This window comes from Spodoptera frugiperda, chromosome 22, assembly GCF_023101765.2.
Source record: "Spodoptera frugiperda isolate SF20-4 chromosome 22, AGI-APGP_CSIRO_Sfru_2.0, whole genome shotgun sequence".
Lineage (NCBI taxonomy): Eukaryota > Metazoa > Arthropoda > Insecta > Lepidoptera > Noctuidae > Spodoptera > Spodoptera frugiperda.
Window position 1 is genome coordinate 2968495 of NC_064233.1, and position 16949 is coordinate 2985443.

Consider the following 16949-nt stretch of genomic DNA (forward strand, 5'->3'; position numbering starts at 1 on the left):
ATCTATTGGCGAACGCAAATCGTTTATTAATTTTATTGCCATTTTATGCTATGATCATAAAAACATCCAAACAGGCAAAAATATTGATAAGTATATTGAGTAAATAAAGATAAAGGTACATTAGGTATTTGTCTACTTATGATGATATGGCCTCGTGACAGTCCACTGCTGAACTAGAAACCTCTAAATGAGAAGTATTTGGCATAATTCCCTGCTCGGCAAACGGGCTGGAGATAGCAGTCTACTTAACTCTAAAACAAGCGTAGTACTTATTAAGTAGTAGAACATCTAGTTTTTAACTAACTTCAAAAAACATAGGTTCTCAATTTGACCTGTATGTATGTATGTTTGTCAATGTCGATCTCGCGACTTACAGAACAGATTTCGATGCGCCTTTCAGAAAAGCGTTTGTTAAATTTAGGAGCAGGTTTTAGTGTAAAAACAACCTTAAACTTAACTTACTTCAAAAATAAAGAAATTGAAGTCGGTTTTTAAACGCAGTTTATTGGAAAATTAAACAATAGTTAAAACAACAAGTATCCCCTTACAAATAAAATACGACTTATTGCCCACACATGTCTTCATGCCATATGAATCCATTCTCACGGCTACTGCGACCTTCCTCGAAGGTCAGACAGCTGTACTTAGTAACCTTGGATGTGACCTTGGGCAAGCTTTCTGAGCTTAATATCAGTTAAGCTTTTATATTGCAAGTCGTAAGGGATAGATAGTGGAAAATTGGGGCTAGAAAGTAGGAGAAATTATTTCTCCCGCTTTGGACGAGGCGAGAGGGAGTGTCAGACTCTTACTGACTAAAAATCACTCCGTTCCTACTCCTGCTTTTCTAACCGGAGCCCTGGTAAACCCGCTAGGGTGTCTGCAGCTCCGGATTGGGGAACAGCCCTACTGGGCCCCATGTGTGGTGGTCTGATGGCTCTTTGAGGCGCGCTGCTGGCCGGGCGGCGAGCTACCCTTGCTCGCCGTCCGCAGACCCGTACTTACAGTGCCCGGAGATTATAAGAAGTTCGTTCTCTCACGCACCCCGCCTCTTCTTTAGCTAACATGACAGCTTGGCAGAAGGAAGAGATCATCCCCGTCCCCTTCGCTCTGCACCATGACCTAATTAATAGGATAGGATGCAACCATTGGTAGGCTCCGTAGTATTCAACCAATCATTGTCTTTGTACTAAACCATTCCTTATTTTCCAACCCGCATACCCAATAACTCGTCTGACACACGTGTAACCAAACCAAATTGTTTTCGTTAGACCAGACAGCAAGAATAACAAGCGTGTTATTGGTTTTATCTTGAAGAACAATATTATTCGTATTTACTTTGCATTATACGTGTTTACACAAATATAATAAATGACATCTGAAGATCAGACTTGCTTTAGTCTACGTTTGAGTGAGGTCACCGAAGGCCCAGTTCCCCCTCACCCCAGCGACCAAATCCCCAATCCCCTAAAAATCGGCAACACCAGTCCCCAACCTCCAAATCCCCTATCCTCAAATCCCTAATCCCCTAAAGTTCGGCAACGCACTTGTAACACCAAACTGGTGTTTCGGGTATCCATGGGCGATACTGATTACTTACATCAGGTGAACCGTCAGTCCGTCTGCTCGTTGGCTGACCTAACCCATAAAAACGTTAAGTTTATTGAAATTGGTCGTTGTGAAACGAGGCCTGAAGGCGCTCTACGATGAAAACGCTTAAGAATTTGATGATATATTGAAAGGTAGACAGTTTTATTAGATACATTATTGGCTTTTTACATGACTTACAATTTGTTTAAGCCTCGATCGATTTTATTTTATGATCACATACTCGAGCTGCGCATAGCACATCTCTGTTTGAAAAGCAGCCTTATATTTGAAACTTTTAATTTTTAATGGATCTCGATTAGGCCGAAGCTCCTCAAACAGCTAATTTGAGGTCAAATATGCATATCAAATCTGAATGTCCTTTAGTGTCCTTTGTCAAAGACGTCCTAAGCAGTTTATCGCATTGTTTAGAGGTGCCCTTACCGAGTCAACTAGTTTGTAAGAATAGGTACCTACTTGAGTAATCTTAGTGTCTTTGTTTTTTAAAGGAGGAAAGTCATCCAATGACTTCTCCCAACTTAGGCGAGGCAAAAGGAAGTGTCGGACTCTTACTGACTAAAAATCACCCCGTTCCTACTCCTGCTTTTCGAGCCGGAGCCTAGGTAAACCAACTAGGTTTTCCACAGCCCCGGTTCGACATCAGGAACGTAGGAACGGGGTGGCGTTTAGTCAGTAAGAGTCTGACATTCCCTCTTGCCTCGCCCAAGGCGAGAAAAGTCATTGGATGACTTTCCCCTTTAATAAACCACTGTTCCAAATTTCATTAAGATAGCTTCAGCCGTTTTGAAGTGAAGGGGTAACAAACAAATAACATAAAACTTTCGCATTTATAATATTAGTAGGATTATAAGTCCAGGTTACCTCCCGATGTTTTCCTTCACCGTATGTCAGTGGTGTCTAAATAATCTAGATGCCGTACTCAGAGTCATTTGATGATTACTTAAACTATTCCTTAATAACGATTTTGTTCCGAAAACAATTGCTAAGGAGTGGATTAAGTAATCATTAATTTTTTTTTTAAAAAACGTTGCCCCACATTAGGATTTTCTCCTGTGTCATGGGTGCGTTTACAAACATACAAGTTCACATGCACATGACACCCAGACCCGAAACAACAATGTGTGGATCACACAAAGAGTTGCTTCGTACGGGAATCGAACCCGCTACCCGTTGCGCGGCAGCCAATTGCCTAGCCCCCGCACTAACCGTGCAGTCTAAATGTCTCTGAGTAAGAAACGTTTAAGTTACGATCATGCTATTACATAACGTGACCTTTAGACCCCGCTCGATTACGTAACGCCGAAGGGTTATCTAGAATTCCAGACAAGTGGATGAGACTATGTCGTCTATGTCTATATTTAACATTTAAACACTAAAATACCTATTTAACTTAGTTTGTCTTCTTTCTTAATCTTCGAAGCATTTGTATATGTATCGTTACGCCTTTTTATCTCCGAAGGGGTAGGCAGAGGTGCACATTACGGCACGTAATGCCGCTATAAAATGTACAGTCTCTTTTCTCATTCTAGCATTCTTCATAGGTAGTGAGCCTATTGTCATATACCGGGCACATTTCTGGACTCTGTTTCAAAAGTGCCTATTTAAGGATTAATTGAAATAAGTGCTCTCGACTTTGACTTGGCACATTGTAAATCCGGCTAACGAATTTAGGTCAAGGTGACGCTATAAAGATAATTAGACATGTGTGGACTCAGACGATGAAGTCGTACTAGTGTTCAAAATGGGAGAATTTGGTTGTCCATCCTATCATCATGTCATCCTAGCTACTTCCGCGCGGTTTTACCCGCTCTGTTTGGCTCCTAGTTATTAATCGTACCGTGATGTTTTATAGCCTCTACCCTTCGTCGATAAAATTCCTACACAAACAGATTTTTTCAAATCGGACCAGTATTTACGGAGATTAGCGCGTTCAAACAAATAAATTCATTGTGATAAATTATTTTTATTATTGTAGAATCACATTAAACCGACTTAAAAAAAAGAAAGATGTTCTCAATTTAACTTGTATATATGTCATTTGTCCGCGATTATCTAGCGAATGACTGAACCGATTTTGATGCGGGTTTTCGTAAAGTGTTTGTTACATATACGAGCGAGTTTTAGTACCTATATTAATCGACATGAAAATCTATACTAATATTATAAAGGTGAAGAGTTTGTTTGTTTGATTGATTGTTTGTTTGTTTGTTTGTTTGAAAGCGCTAATCTCCGGAACTACTGGTCCGATTTGAATAATTATTTTTGTGTTGGATAGCGCATTTATCGAGGAAGGTAATAGGCTATAAAACATCACGCTACGATTAATAGGAACCGAGCAGAGCGGGTGAAACCGCGCGGAAGTAGCTAGTAATGTAATATGATGAAATAATAATAACCATTTTTATATAACTAGAGGCAGAAGGTGTAATTTTATCAAAAGATACACACATTTGGTAGAGCTATATAAGCTTACTCTTAGAACACCTGAACATTAGCCTCTAGCATGCCTTGAAACTAGTCGAATTCCGTCACACAGTTACGTGTTACAATAAATCTTAAAACACCTGTGATAAAACCACAAAACACTCTTTGTAGTTATACAACAAAAATACTCACAAAAGGAAAAACAAGTATCAAAAATCTGGCAACCCTGTAAACTGGCCCAATTGTTACTGTTACGTAGTTATGCACAATGAGCATTTACAAAACAGGCATTGAAGTGACTCAGCAACACGATTTAGTACAACGCTTTATACTTGTGTGCCCTACATTGCGCCGGAAACAGAGCCGTATTTATACAATATAACTTATATCCCTACTAGGCATATGCCTAGGGCGCCAGGTTACAGAGGGCGCCACGAGACGTGAATGCCTAACTGCCCATAGAGCGGCAAAGGCGCCAATAAAAATTAGTGGTTAACTAAAATCACGGTTTACTCTCGTTAATTAATGGAGAAAGGCTCTACTAGTTTCGAGTCACATAGGGACTCTTCATCATATGTCTCACGATAGTTATTATAAAAATAAAATTAGGGGTGCCTAGGAGCTGCTTCAGGTGCTTGCCTAGGGCGCTCTCTAGGTTTAATCTGTATTGCGTGGGCCTGAGTGTCGGGAGCGTCAGAAGCCTATCACATACATACAATAATGATGGTTAGAGTCACACTTCTATGTTGAGGCATGACGCATGTGTCGCCAAATGCTTATAGCCAATTGGTGGGCCATGTGCTACACTACTCCATGTATACAAATGTTTAATAGAGTTTAATTTCGTGAGCTACTTAATAGATAGTTTTAATTTAGTGGTATTGTTGTATTTTTTTACTTATGTAATTATACTAACTTACATTCTAATAATGGTAATGAAAATTCAAATTATATGTTTTCTATTAATTTTTCTTCACTTTATTTTTAACAATCTTGTGTGTAAAGATCTTCAAATTTATTAACATCTTTATAATTGTTTTACAAAGCTCTATTATTCATAAGTTACTGTCAGAGTTAAGTGCCAACCACACCAATGATACAATACAGCATGTCTATTTATAAGCTATTCACTCGAGACTTGAAGACACCCAGGGTGTACCCTTCCTGGAATCACAGATTCAGGCAAGGACTCATATTGTATTCTACACAAGGAAACTCGAAGCAAATCACTTTGTACGAGTGGGTGCTACATCTGCCATAAAAGGAATATAGATCAAAAAGATCCATCAAACGGATATTTGAAATGAAACTATAACTTTGATAATGTGTTTATATCTCAATGTAAACATAATATGTTTAATAGAAACATGTTTTTATGAATGCTAATAAGATTCTTATTAGAATGAGGCCACAAATAATAATTGTATTAAATTCGTAAAAGGAAACTTATGTGAATTTATTATCTATGACTGTTTGAACACATGTGTATATAATTAATTATTGTTTTATGGCTTACTCATGTAATTATTTGATGAGGAACTTGACTGTGTCGCGGAAGCTGCTCATTGATATGAGCCTCTATCATGGCTTGAACCTAGTTGACATCTTTGTCAAATAATTTATGTCAGTAAGCCAAAAAACATAATAATTAATTTAGAATGTCTCATGAAAATTATATTATAAACATTTTTTACATAGCTTGGTCAATGGGCCAACTTTATTAATTGTGTAAATAATTACTTTATCGAACTGTTTTGGTAGTAAACATTGATGTTCATAACATCAATGGTGGTAAAAAAAAATACTTGTATGATAGAAAAAGAAATGTTTTTTCTTATCAGATCACAATAAGAGTTTTAGTTCAGTTTAAATTCCTATTAGATTATAGCAAGAATAAATCGATTTTTATTATACAATTTTTTTCACGTGCAAACAATAAAAAAATATAGGTTGGAATAGAGAATATCTTCATTTTTATAGGTGTTAGTGACGCTGATATCAATATTATACAGCCTCTATGCATATTTAATTTGTTCTGAATGAATGGTCTTGTGCAATGTATGGTCGACTGCATTCGCGAGATACAGTGCCAAGGTCAGGTGCCAATAAACATAAATATTAAAATATAGAGCGTGTGGCAACGCGAATTTAAAAAAAACTAACACTAATATTATTACGCTTTACAAATAGGAATCTTGTAATACATACAGCCAAACGGATTTCCGATCATTGCTTCAGTTACGAAAAAAAAAACAAAATAAATAATAAGGTCACTGGTCAAGCGAAAATCGGTAACGACCTTTATGAGACTTTATAAATTAAGTTTTTTACACATTCACAAGTAATTTATTAACATAATAAATATTATTACTTACCAAAGTCTATAAACTGCTTTATAGATAGCGGCGAAGGGTTGAATTGCGAGTAAAAATCAAGCATTTTCGTAACATTGGAGAAAATAGCCCCTGCTAACCTCATCTTGATTGATTTTTAGTAACGTTTACAAACTCAAGGATAGTTAAATACACACTTCAAAACTTATTCACAGTCACAGCTGATTAAAACACATGTTTAACTAATATTTAATAATTTTATTTTTCACCGGCACAAACTTCACACGAGTGCGTAAAATTTTCGACTGAAATAGTGTTGCCCGCTACGCCGTGTTATATATTTCAATGAAAAGTGAACTTTGAACTTCAGTGTTCCAACTAGAAAATATGCTGTACTGAGTGTTTTTTATGTTTTTATTATTCTTATCAGAAAGTAAATTTACGTTTGAATTTGTTTATATTTCTTTTAATTCGTTTGTATATTAATTCTAGGCATAATTTTTTGCAAAACCGCAAACCGAAGAAGAAGTTTTATCATTAGGTTCGTTCATTTTAGTGTTACTATAATTCAATCAGAATAATGTATGAGTATGATAAAACCTTTTTCTAATTTTCGTATGTAGCATTGACTAAACTTTACTTTACAATATCATGCGTTTTAAAAATATAGGTGCAATATTTTTTATGTAAATAATAAAATTAATTATTGTTTTGATTGTTGTCTGACACAAAATAGAATGACAGCGGAAAAATAAATATCAACTGCAGCCAGCTGACTTTGACATTTTAAAAGAAAATATCAAGAAAAACACGCTTTGCATTATCCGTTCCAGCTGATTTCGGTTTCGAAAAACAACGAAAAGGTTTTTTTATTTGTTTTAAAATGTTAGTGTAAAACATAAATAAAATATAATGCATAAAATTTCCGGATTCCCTGTCCAAAGAATTCCTAAACCCATTGGTGTGCATACTATAAAAACTGTGAGTCCTTCCACATCCTGTTCCTAATTCCTTTTTTAAATATTAAACATTTTCTGTATTTTGCGCGCTAAATGAGTTTTATTAGGATTGTGAAACGTAGATTTTAGTAAATGCTTGACTAAATCGCTGCAAAGCAAGCTGAAAGATTGGTAGCAAGATCTGTATCTTATCACGTCGGTAAGAAAGCAGTTATCATCAGTAACCTTATGTAAAAATTGCTGGTTAAATATTGTTAGTGCTTCTATCGTTTTCAAGTGAGTGAAGAGGTCTGAAGAGTGTGGAGAAGTGATTCAACTTACTTAGATTTAATAAGCCAGTAAACTATCCAATGGATCACCTGATGGTAAGCAATCACCACCGCCAATGGACTCCCGAAACATCAGAAACTTTACAAGTGTGTTGTTGGCCTTTTGGGTGTTAGGAATTAATGGGTTGATGGGGAATCAGACATTGGGAAGATTGGGAAGAAGGGTAATTTGGCCTCCGGTAACCTCACTCACACGATGAAACAACATAAGCTGTTTAACATTGGTTTCTGTGAAGCTGTGATATCGCTCAGGCCGAATTCGTGCTGAGGCATGACTCTAACACAGTCAAAAAAGTTTATATTTTAAATATTTCCAGATCATGCAGAAAGTATTTGTGTACGGTACATTAAAAAAGAACGAGCCCAACAACTATTGGCTGCAAGACCCCAACAATGGCATTGGTAACTTCGTAGCGGACGGTTACACTAAGACCAAGTATCCGCTAATCATTGCAACTAAATACAATATACCGTTCCTCTTACACAGTCCTGGGAACGGGCATTTTGTACAAGGTACATTTTACATTGGTTTATGCAGGGTCACGCCTTTTATCCCCGAAGGGGTAGGCAGAGGTGCACATTATGGCATGTAATGCTGATATACAATGTACACCTACTTTTCACCAATTGTGTTATAAGTCCCATGTAATAGGGGGTGAGCCTATTGCGTGCTAGTACTAAGAAGTCTTTGAAAATCCAAAAAAGTCCAATAATACTTTTCCTGATGGTCACTGGACTGCATTCTGCCAACGAGGCAGTCAGTCACAATCACAACGCAAGCGTTGTTTCACGTCGGTTTTCTGTGAGGCCGTGGTATCACTCCGGTCGAGCCGGCCCATTCATGCCGAAGCATGGCTCTCCCATCACTTAACACTACTGGCTCGAAGCTCCCTCAAATACTAACCAGCTCTTCCCAAACCTGTTCCAGGTGAGATATATGATGTGGATGATAAAATGCTGTCGAAACTAGACATACTGGAGGATCATCCCAACTACTACGTACGAGAAATTGATGACATTATTGTAAAAAATTCGTAAGTTTAATATTTAAGTAATGTAAGCACTTAATACCGGCATGGTAAGGCTATGAAGCAAATACAAAGATATGTTATAATTGGATTTCCCTATAACATAATGCGATACACTTTACGGAGAGGTCAGGACCTTACAAACCACGCCCCTCTCTATTTTCCAACATGCAGTCCCATACTACAAACATGTTGCCTTGTCTACATTTTAATATCATTGGGTAGGGCCCATTTCTTGCCTTCTTGTCTAGTTTGCCTTAAGTACAAAACCCACGTTGTTGCGTGCGTTACGTTGTTTCGAATCGTAACTACCGCTAGCTGCCAGCGTGCTTACGGCGGGTCGACCGCGGGGTGCAAGCTAGCAGACGGCGAAGTTATTTCTCTTGCGCTTAGCGGGCGGCTCGCCGCCCACTCGCTGTCGGCGAGCAGTAAGCACATCGTCCGTACGCTTCAATATATCATACGACATACGATTTAAAGTCAAATTTGACTGACTTATGCCTGAATACTCAAACGCTACTCAATTTTAAGACGCTCTCAAATGTAGTTCTGTCACTACGAATTCTTAATAAAATGATAGAGATAGCACGATGTTTAAGTACAACTTAAAATTGAGTAGCGTTTGAGTATTCGGGCGTGAGATGCTGGTTTGGAGCGGTGCTTATTAAGTGTGTTATATTATGACCTTTAGGCATGATACTGCTCTGGTCCAGAACTTGGTATTCCTTAATGGTCGACGATGATGTTATTCCTACAATTTCCAGGTCATCAAGCGATCCTCAAATAGAAAAATGTTGGGTGTATTTCCTGAAGAACTTCAAGCCAGAACTTCTGAAGCGGGAATACTTTGACAATTACAGTTCTCACGGGAGCCATGGGCTGCAGTACATGGACAGGTCTAAAAGAGATCCCTCGTATAACCATAAGGGGGAAATTAAGTCTGATTCAAGGCAGTCAGTGTCAGAACCTGAGCCGTCCCGAACACCACCATGATAGGACAAAAAGGTCAGTAGAACAATTTTTTTTCATTAGCAATTTTTTGTAGCTTTTGCTCTAAAGATTTAATGTATTTATTTTCGCATTTTTCGGTTTGAGTGTGCGAGTTTGTTTTGCGTTAACGTGGTTGACACGTTTATTACGTTCGGCGTTCTGATTGGCTTCAGTATGAGTACTCAGTACCCTTAGTATGAGTTAGCTTTACGTTGAACGAAAATGAAATAAAACAAAAAGAGGGCGCGTTCGGCGCTCTGATTAGCCGGTTCGAATAAACCAACCAATCAAAACGATTACTTTAAAACCACTCTAAGTTATTCATCCAATCAGAAGGCTATACGTGGTAACGTTTAGATTACGTTACTGTGAAAATAACTCGCACTCAGCGCATAAATGTTCCTCACTGGAACCTAGTAGTTATAAAAATAAGTAGTGCATCAATATTTCTCACAAAATTTTAATTTCAAATTGTCCTACTGCCCTTTTTACTTTGGTGGCTTCAGTGGTTTGTGGCTTTCGTTCAGGATTTTATTCTTTAATCAGGCTTTTTTTAATCTTAAGGGTCGGTTCACATCTGACGGAACACGCGTTGCGTAACGCCAAAACAGACAAATGTATAGAACAACACTGGTCCGTTCACATTCAACTTATAATATTGTACGTTAGTGCAAGGGATGATACGTTAGACGTATTTTACGCCAGGTATGAATCGACTATAAGCTATTTAATTTGCATGGTTAAGTGGTGGGAGAGCCCTATTGTCCCTAAGGCAAACTAGGCAAGTGCCTAGGGCGCCAGGTTACAGACGGGCGCCGCGAGACGCCTAACTGCCTGTAGAATAACCGTTTGAAGTCAAATAAAATGAGGTGCTTGCCTAGGGCGCTCTCTAGCGCGACGTTCTGCGTGAGCGATCTAGAAGCGAACGCAAAGCGGTGCGGTGACTCGCGAAATCAACGCGGTTATTAATGCGGCTATGTCGTTTTATTTCTGACATTATAACCATACGAAACGTGACGGCCGCATCCAATTTGCAATGTCGTGGGTTCGGGAGCGTAATAAGGAGACGTGTAGATCTTAGGAATACCTTTAATTGACTACCTTATACGACTAACTTACTCTACTTATAGAGGCGAGGTGTCACACACACAAATTCCGCGAAGATATCAACCCAATTATTATAGTTTACATAGCCGCCGCGTCACACCGCATCGCGTTGAATTCGCGTATCGCTCGCTTCGCGTTCGCTAAATCGCTTACGTAGGACGTCGCATAGTTCTGAATCTGCCTCTGCATCTGCATATCCCTTCGGTGAATAAAGAGCGAGATCTCATTATATCTTTTTCCTTACAGTAGGCCGACAAAAGACTTAGTATATATAGCAATGGACACCCTATTAAATAAGAAGAAAAAGGAAAATTAAAATTTCCACTGAAAAAAATGTAAATGTTTGATTTTATATGATTAACGGGTTGGAAAAACCCTGTAACGTTTTTTTTTTTTTGCGTTTATTTTTATTATAATATATTATATTATTGTTAAAAACTGGTTCTCTTATTTTTTTATATATATATATGAACTATGGGGCAAGTTAGAATTGGAACTGTTCAGTAGTGTTTTTTCTAGTTTTTGAGGGCGGGCAAATTATTTTGAAAGGTGGGCATTGCTTATCAATAACGTATCTTTACATTACTTGATTGGCAATTGCTTTAGGTCATATATATTTTTTTTGTTAAATAGGTTATTAAATTACTATGAAGTTACTAACAGTGGCGAAATCAAAGAATTAGCTTATATCACTTGAAATTACGCCTTTGTGTACAGTCAGTCTGATACTGAAAAGCTGTGCTGATTGTACATATTTCCTGAAGGGATGCAGACTGCCGAGGTATGATACAACACAGACAGAGCCCCACATATAGCGTGACTGGTAATTAGTGAAGGGTGTCTAACCACGGGATTATTACTTATGATTACTGGTAACAAAGTAAAGATTTAAAATACCTAGTACCTAGTTACGACGAGGGTGTTCACTGCTAACAGCTGCTGATTATGCGAAAGCTGCGATATTTTCTTGTTTTATTTTTGTTATAAAAATAAAACTAACGAATATACCAAAAACTTTCTTTGGGAAAGTTGTTTGTAATCATGAGTACAATCACGTGTCTAAATATCGTTCACTAATTACCAGTCACCCTATATATACATATATAATATTTTGCTGTAGACCATAACATTGGGTTACATCTAATCAGAGCCCTGATTAGATTGTTCGAAGAGGTTGTGCCTATTCAACTTGCATGGTGGGAGAGCCCTATCGTTCCTAAAGCAAACTAGGCAAGTGCCTAGGGTACCTGGTCGCGCTTGCCTAACTGCCTATAGAAGTGTTTGCCAGGACGCTATCTAACGCGACGTCCTGTATGAACGATCTAGAACTCAAGAAGTGAACGCGAACCGGTGCGGTAACACGCGAATTCAATGCGATGCGGAATAATGCGGCGGGTATCCAATTCGCGCGAAGATATCAAGCTTCGAAGATCGTGTACATACATAACCGCCGCGTCACACCGCATCGCGTTGATTTCGCGTGTCGTTCGCTTCTAAACCGCTTACGCAGGACATCGCATAGTTGAATCTACCTCTGCATCTGCGTATCCTTTCAGTGAATAAAGGGCAAGATCTCATTATATCTTTTTCTTGCAGTAATTCAAGTGAATTAGTCTATAAAGCAATGGACGCCTTATTAAATAAGAAGAAAAATGAAAGCTAAAATGTCCACGTTATCTACTGAAAAAATTGTAAATAATGTTTAATTTATATAATTAATGGGTTGAAAAAGCCTTGTAACGTTTTTTTTTTTTAATTGAATATACATAATTGTTAAAAACTGGTTCTCTTATTTTTTTTATATTAACTATGGAATACACAATATAACTATGAACTATGAAACTGTTGAACAGTTTCAATTCCAACTCGGGCAACTTGGAATTATTAGTTAGTGATTTTTCTAGTTTTTGAGGGCGGGCAAATTATTTTGAAAGGTGGGCATTGCTTATCAACAACGTATCTTTACATTACTTGATTGGCAATTGCTTTAGATTTTTTTATAATAACTATCGTGAGACATACTAAATTAACTAAAAATCACGGTTTACTCACGTACATTTATGGAGAAAAGTGCGGTTGCGACGTCTTCGCGTCTGCGCATGCTGCTCATGATGAAGAATCCCTCTGTGACTTGAAACTAGTTGAGCTTTTCTCCTTTAATGTACGTGAATAAACCGTGATTTTTAGTTAATTGCTTTGGATTTTTTTAAATAGGTTTTTAAACTTCTATGAACTTACTAACAGTGGCGACATCAAAGAATTAGCTTACATCACTTAAAATTACGCCTTTATGTACAGTTAGTCGCTATTCAGTTAATAACTGTGCTGATTGTACATATTTCCTGAAGGGATGCAGATTGCCGAGGTATGAAACAACACAGACAGAACCTCACATATACAATGTAACACCCACTTATCACCACTTATGTTATGAGTCCCATGTAATATTGTGTGCCAATTTGTATGAATATTATACATTTTCTATTTTCAGCAACAACGAATCTGTGGTCGAGGATCTAGATGACGACGTGTTTGCAAGCAACGTTAATTAGTTTAAAGTTACGCGTCCACAGGCCCGCATCGTACGCATCGCACGCAACGGATTTTAGTTTGTCTTGTATAGAAACTCATACAACTGCATCCACTGATCCGCATCGTACGGACCGCATCCTCGGCAATGCCTACATGCGATGCGTACTGATGACGTCATACGGAATGCGTGCGATGCGTACGATGCGGGCCTGTAAACGCTTACCTTTATACGACGTATTTTAATAACTGCATTTCCTATAGAATAGCACGAAAATGGACCTTATGATGTGGGTACAAGGTTGTTATTCAGTAAATAATTATTGTATCTTATTTTTTTTCTAAGATGGATGGGATCAATGAGATAGAATACTGTTTAAGAATAATACATATTTGTTTATAATAAGTGAGATTTTTAAATAAGACATTCCAATGTTTAATACATATGATGAATATGATGATACAAGACTTGTTTATTGTTAGTATTCACTAACTTGTTGCCTAAGGTCCTGTTTGGATTATTATTATAATATACCTCAAAGTTCAAAGGTACGTGGTGTTTTATTTTGATGCCCCCAAAATTACATAAGACTATAACCTACTTTTAGCATTCAGTACAATATATTTTATATTGCTTGCATCAATAATTTGTAAATGGGATGCAGAGCGAGGCGCAGTTCAGTTACAGTTCATAAGGATAATAATATTTGTAGCTTAGTTTTTTTTATGAGATTGGTCAAAAGCCTAGAAGTTCCGACATGCTTTGTGGATGTGGACATTTCAACGTCAAAGTGTTAGTGTCAATGTCAAACGCGCGTGTTAGTAGAGGTTATATTTACGAACGAAAAAGTTTCAAAATATTTATTATTTAAATGAAATCAATTTGTAATTAGTTCTAAGAGGGTGTAAATAATGGATTTTGCGAGAAAACAATTGGAGAAATACGGCTGGACCGATGGTAAGTTTATCAAGTTATTTAATTATTTTATTATGAACTTTTCAAGTCGTGGTGTACATTTGTGTTATCTCATATTTTGGAAAATTTCCATTAAAATTAGGTTTCATCATCTATTTTACTTAAATAATACAATAACTATATGCTTTTAGGTTGTAGAGAACTTGTAGTCTGGTAAAAATAACAAATATTAGGATAATTAAAGTAGGAGTACCTAATTTATCTTAACTACGCATTTCTTATTTTTATGAAGGTTCCTTTATCAAATTGGAAAATTTGTTACGCAGTATTTTACTGATTAGGCTCACAATGCCTTTGGTAAACAAACAAATTTTTACAGAAAAAGAGAGTACCTACCTAGACAGGATATAGGGACATAAGTACGCAGATAAATTACTGCGACCCGCAAGATTTAACAGTAGAAGACACATAAAATATTAGTACTATCAGCTCTTGCATGATTTCAGCCGCTGCTCAGCTCCTATTGATTGTAGCATAATGTTTTATACCCTATAACTTCCTCTATAAATGGATAACAGTGAGATTCAGAGAGTCATCAGTTATTAACGCATATAATAACAATAATAGCCATCAGACAGTAATTTACAGAATGTTTAGCAAATATAAATGAAATCCTGGCGTGTCAGCGGTGGACAAAGTTTCCAATTGTCACCATCGGATCTATTTGTTGCCACTCTAGCCCAAACCACATTAAAGTCATAGATCAATAAAATTGCTTTTGTTTCACAGGCAAAGGGCTGGGTAAACATGAGAATGGTATATCGGAGGCATTGAAGCCTAAACTGAAGCGCAGTGTGGCAGGTGTGGGACATGATGCGGCCGCAGAGTTTAATGAACATTGGTGGACCACTCTGTATGATAAGGCAGCTGCTAATGTTGAGGTTGGTGGTAGAAATCTTACTAATGTAATATTAAATGTGATAAAGTTTTTGTGTAAGTTTGTTACTTGATTACGTCAAAACGGCTACAAGAATCAGGAGAAATTTAGTATAAACAAGGGTAGACTATCGATCTGGAATGGAAACTACATGGGATACATTTTATCCCAAGGAAATGTGGACCTAAGATGCTAGCAGAAACTAGGGGTGAATTATTAATACTTAGGCTTTTTCTGGCGAGAGTTGCTAGCAGAAGGGTTTAAAAATATTTAAGTTTTGAAGAATCACTACATAGCCAGTACTTTGTAAATTTATAATGGCATTTAAGTCGATTTTTACTTATTGCATAAATTATATCATCACTGCATTATTTACCCATGCGAAGCTAAAAAGGGGTCGCGAACTTTAAATAAATTAACGAAAAACGCATAGTAATAAATCAAAATTAAACTTATTTTCAAAATTCCAGGTAAAAGAGAAAAATGGAAAAACTAAAAAAATCAAAACGAAAGATGATCAAGAATTCGTCATCACCAACAGTACTTGGAAACTGAATAAACGGCCGAAGGAAGCTGAGAATGAGGAACAGTACTCTGACTACTTCGTACGGACTGCGGTACTGACTAACGGTGCAAGTAATGTGGAGAGAGTGAGAGAATCTGACTCCGAGGACGATGGAGACAAGAAAGATGTGTTCAAGATGACTGATGAAGAATTGTTTGCGAAATGCGAAGGCCGGACTGCTCATAAGTTAGTATTATTGCATTGTCTTGAGCTAGCATAGTGATTAATGCTCAAATTTTCTTCATTAGCATGTCTATTTATTTTTCAACTTATGCAACTTTACGTTGTTTATCCCCGAAGGGGTAGGCAGAGGTTCGCACTGTACAATACACACCCACTATTCACCATTTGTGTTAGAAGTCCCTTGTAATAGGGGGTGAGCCTATTTATTTTAAAATGTAATATTATTACTATAGTCCATTATGATATTTCTTTTATAACTTATTACTCTTTTTAAACAAAATCTAGAATAACTTCTATTGCCCTTCCTAATTAGTAACATATTGTATTTATATATCTTTCAGAGGTGCTCGCCATGGCTTGAGAGCTACAGGGAAGTTAGCGAGGATAGCGCAACAAGAGGCTCAACTCCTTTCTCAATCAAAATACAGTGGATATTCACACTTCAAGAAATTAAACGAAGAGGTTGACAACATAAACTTCCACAGCGATACTGATAGCACAGAAATTAAAAAGAAAAAGAAGAAAAAACGTAATCGTTGTAACAGCAACGAAAAATCTGATACAAGTATCAATAAATGTGAATTGGCTGAATCAGATGAGTTACCTTTGCCTGATAAAAGTCAAATGACAGATGAAGATAATGTTGCCAGTGTAGAAAATGTAGAGAAAGTTAGTAGAAAATCTAAAAGATCAAAAGATGAAGATCAAGACGTTGAAGCGAGTCCTGAAATAAATGTAGATGCTCCTAAACCTAAAAAGAAGAAGAAAAAAGAAAATGTAGAAGATGATTTACCTGAAACTGAGAACACAAACTCTGCTGATGGTGAAGTTCCTTCTGAAAGTACAACTAAGAAGAAAAGTAAAAAGAAAAAGAATAAAGATATGGAACTAGATTAAGAGGTGATGACAATATTGTGATTTTAATATAATAAATAATGTACATATTTGTTTAACTTTTTGTATTATTTTAACTTAGAATAATAAAGTTTTGGTTCAGTTTGATTTTGAATAAATTTCACTCATTGGAGGAGATGAGTAAATTGT

At 37.0% G+C, this 16949-nt stretch overlaps 3 protein-coding genes across 11 annotated transcripts in view; 2 read left to right on the forward strand and 1 right to left on the reverse strand.

The window, feature by feature from the left end:
• Window positions 1-6680, reverse strand: part of LOC118280114 (pyruvate dehydrogenase (acetyl-transferring) kinase, mitochondrial) — a 44678-nt gene extending 37998 nt beyond the window's left edge. The window contains exon 1 of the mRNA XM_050702528.1: window positions 6405-6680. Within this exon, the coding sequence (XP_050558485.1) occupies window positions 6405-6507 (103 nt within the window). The 5' untranslated portion in view covers window positions 6508-6680. The remainder of the gene's footprint in view (window positions 1-6404) is intronic.
• A 391-nt stretch (window positions 6681-7071) lies between these two features.
• On the forward strand, window positions 7072-13856 carry LOC118280112 (putative gamma-glutamylcyclotransferase CG2811). 9 transcript variants are annotated; one of them, XM_050702578.1, is made up of 5 exons: window positions 7072-7225; window positions 7968-8163; window positions 8579-8684; window positions 9443-9683; window positions 13267-13856. In XM_050702578.1, exons 2-4 carry the CDS (start codon window positions 7971-7973, stop codon window positions 9669-9671), a joined length of 528 nt encoding a protein of 175 aa, XP_050558535.1. In that variant the 5' UTR covers window positions 7072-7225; window positions 7968-7970; the 3' UTR covers window positions 9672-9683; window positions 13267-13856. The 9 variants fall into 9 exon arrangements, with proteins under 9 accessions (XP_050558535.1, XP_050558534.1, XP_050558533.1 ...); XM_050702577.1 differs by having other exon boundaries at window positions 7093-7247; XM_050702576.1 differs by lacking the exon at window positions 13267-13856 and adding an exon at window positions 12372-12507 and having other exon boundaries at window positions 7114-7343; window positions 9443-9574.
• Window positions 13857-14108: 252 nt separating this feature from the next.
• On the forward strand, window positions 14109-16858 carry LOC118280110 (G patch domain-containing protein 4). The gene is made up of 4 exons (XM_035600025.2): window positions 14109-14262; window positions 15010-15161; window positions 15628-15908; window positions 16247-16858. Exons 1-4 carry the CDS (start codon window positions 14217-14219, stop codon window positions 16800-16802), a joined length of 1035 nt encoding a protein of 344 aa, XP_035455918.2. The 5' UTR covers window positions 14109-14216; the 3' UTR covers window positions 16803-16858.
• The last annotated feature ends 91 nt before the right edge of the window (window positions 16859-16949 follow it).

Excerpts from the sequence above, each read along its gene's own strand:
- LOC118280112 (XM_050702574.1), top strand. The coding sequence starts at position 7,275 with ATGCATAAAATTTCCGGATTCCCTGTCCAAAGAATTCCTAAACCCATT. Across the intron at positions 8,164-8,578 it reads GAACGGGCATTTTGTACAAG|GTGAGATATATGATGTGGAT; the intron begins GTACATTTTACA and ends AACCTGTTCCAG. Across the intron at positions 8,685-9,442 it reads GACATTATTGTAAAAAATTC|GTCATCAAGCGATCCTCAAA; the intron begins GTAAGTTTAATA and ends TACAATTTCCAG.
- LOC118280110 (XM_035600025.2), top strand. The coding sequence starts at position 14,217 with ATGGATTTTGCGAGAAAACAATTGGAGAAATACGGCTGGACCGATG. Across the intron at positions 15,162-15,627 it reads AGGCAGCTGCTAATGTTGAG|GTAAAAGAGAAAAATGGAAA; the intron begins GTTGGTGGTAGA and ends TCAAAATTCCAG. Across the intron at positions 15,909-16,246 it reads GAAGGCCGGACTGCTCATAA|AGGTGCTCGCCATGGCTTGA; the intron begins GTTAGTATTATT and ends TATATCTTTCAG.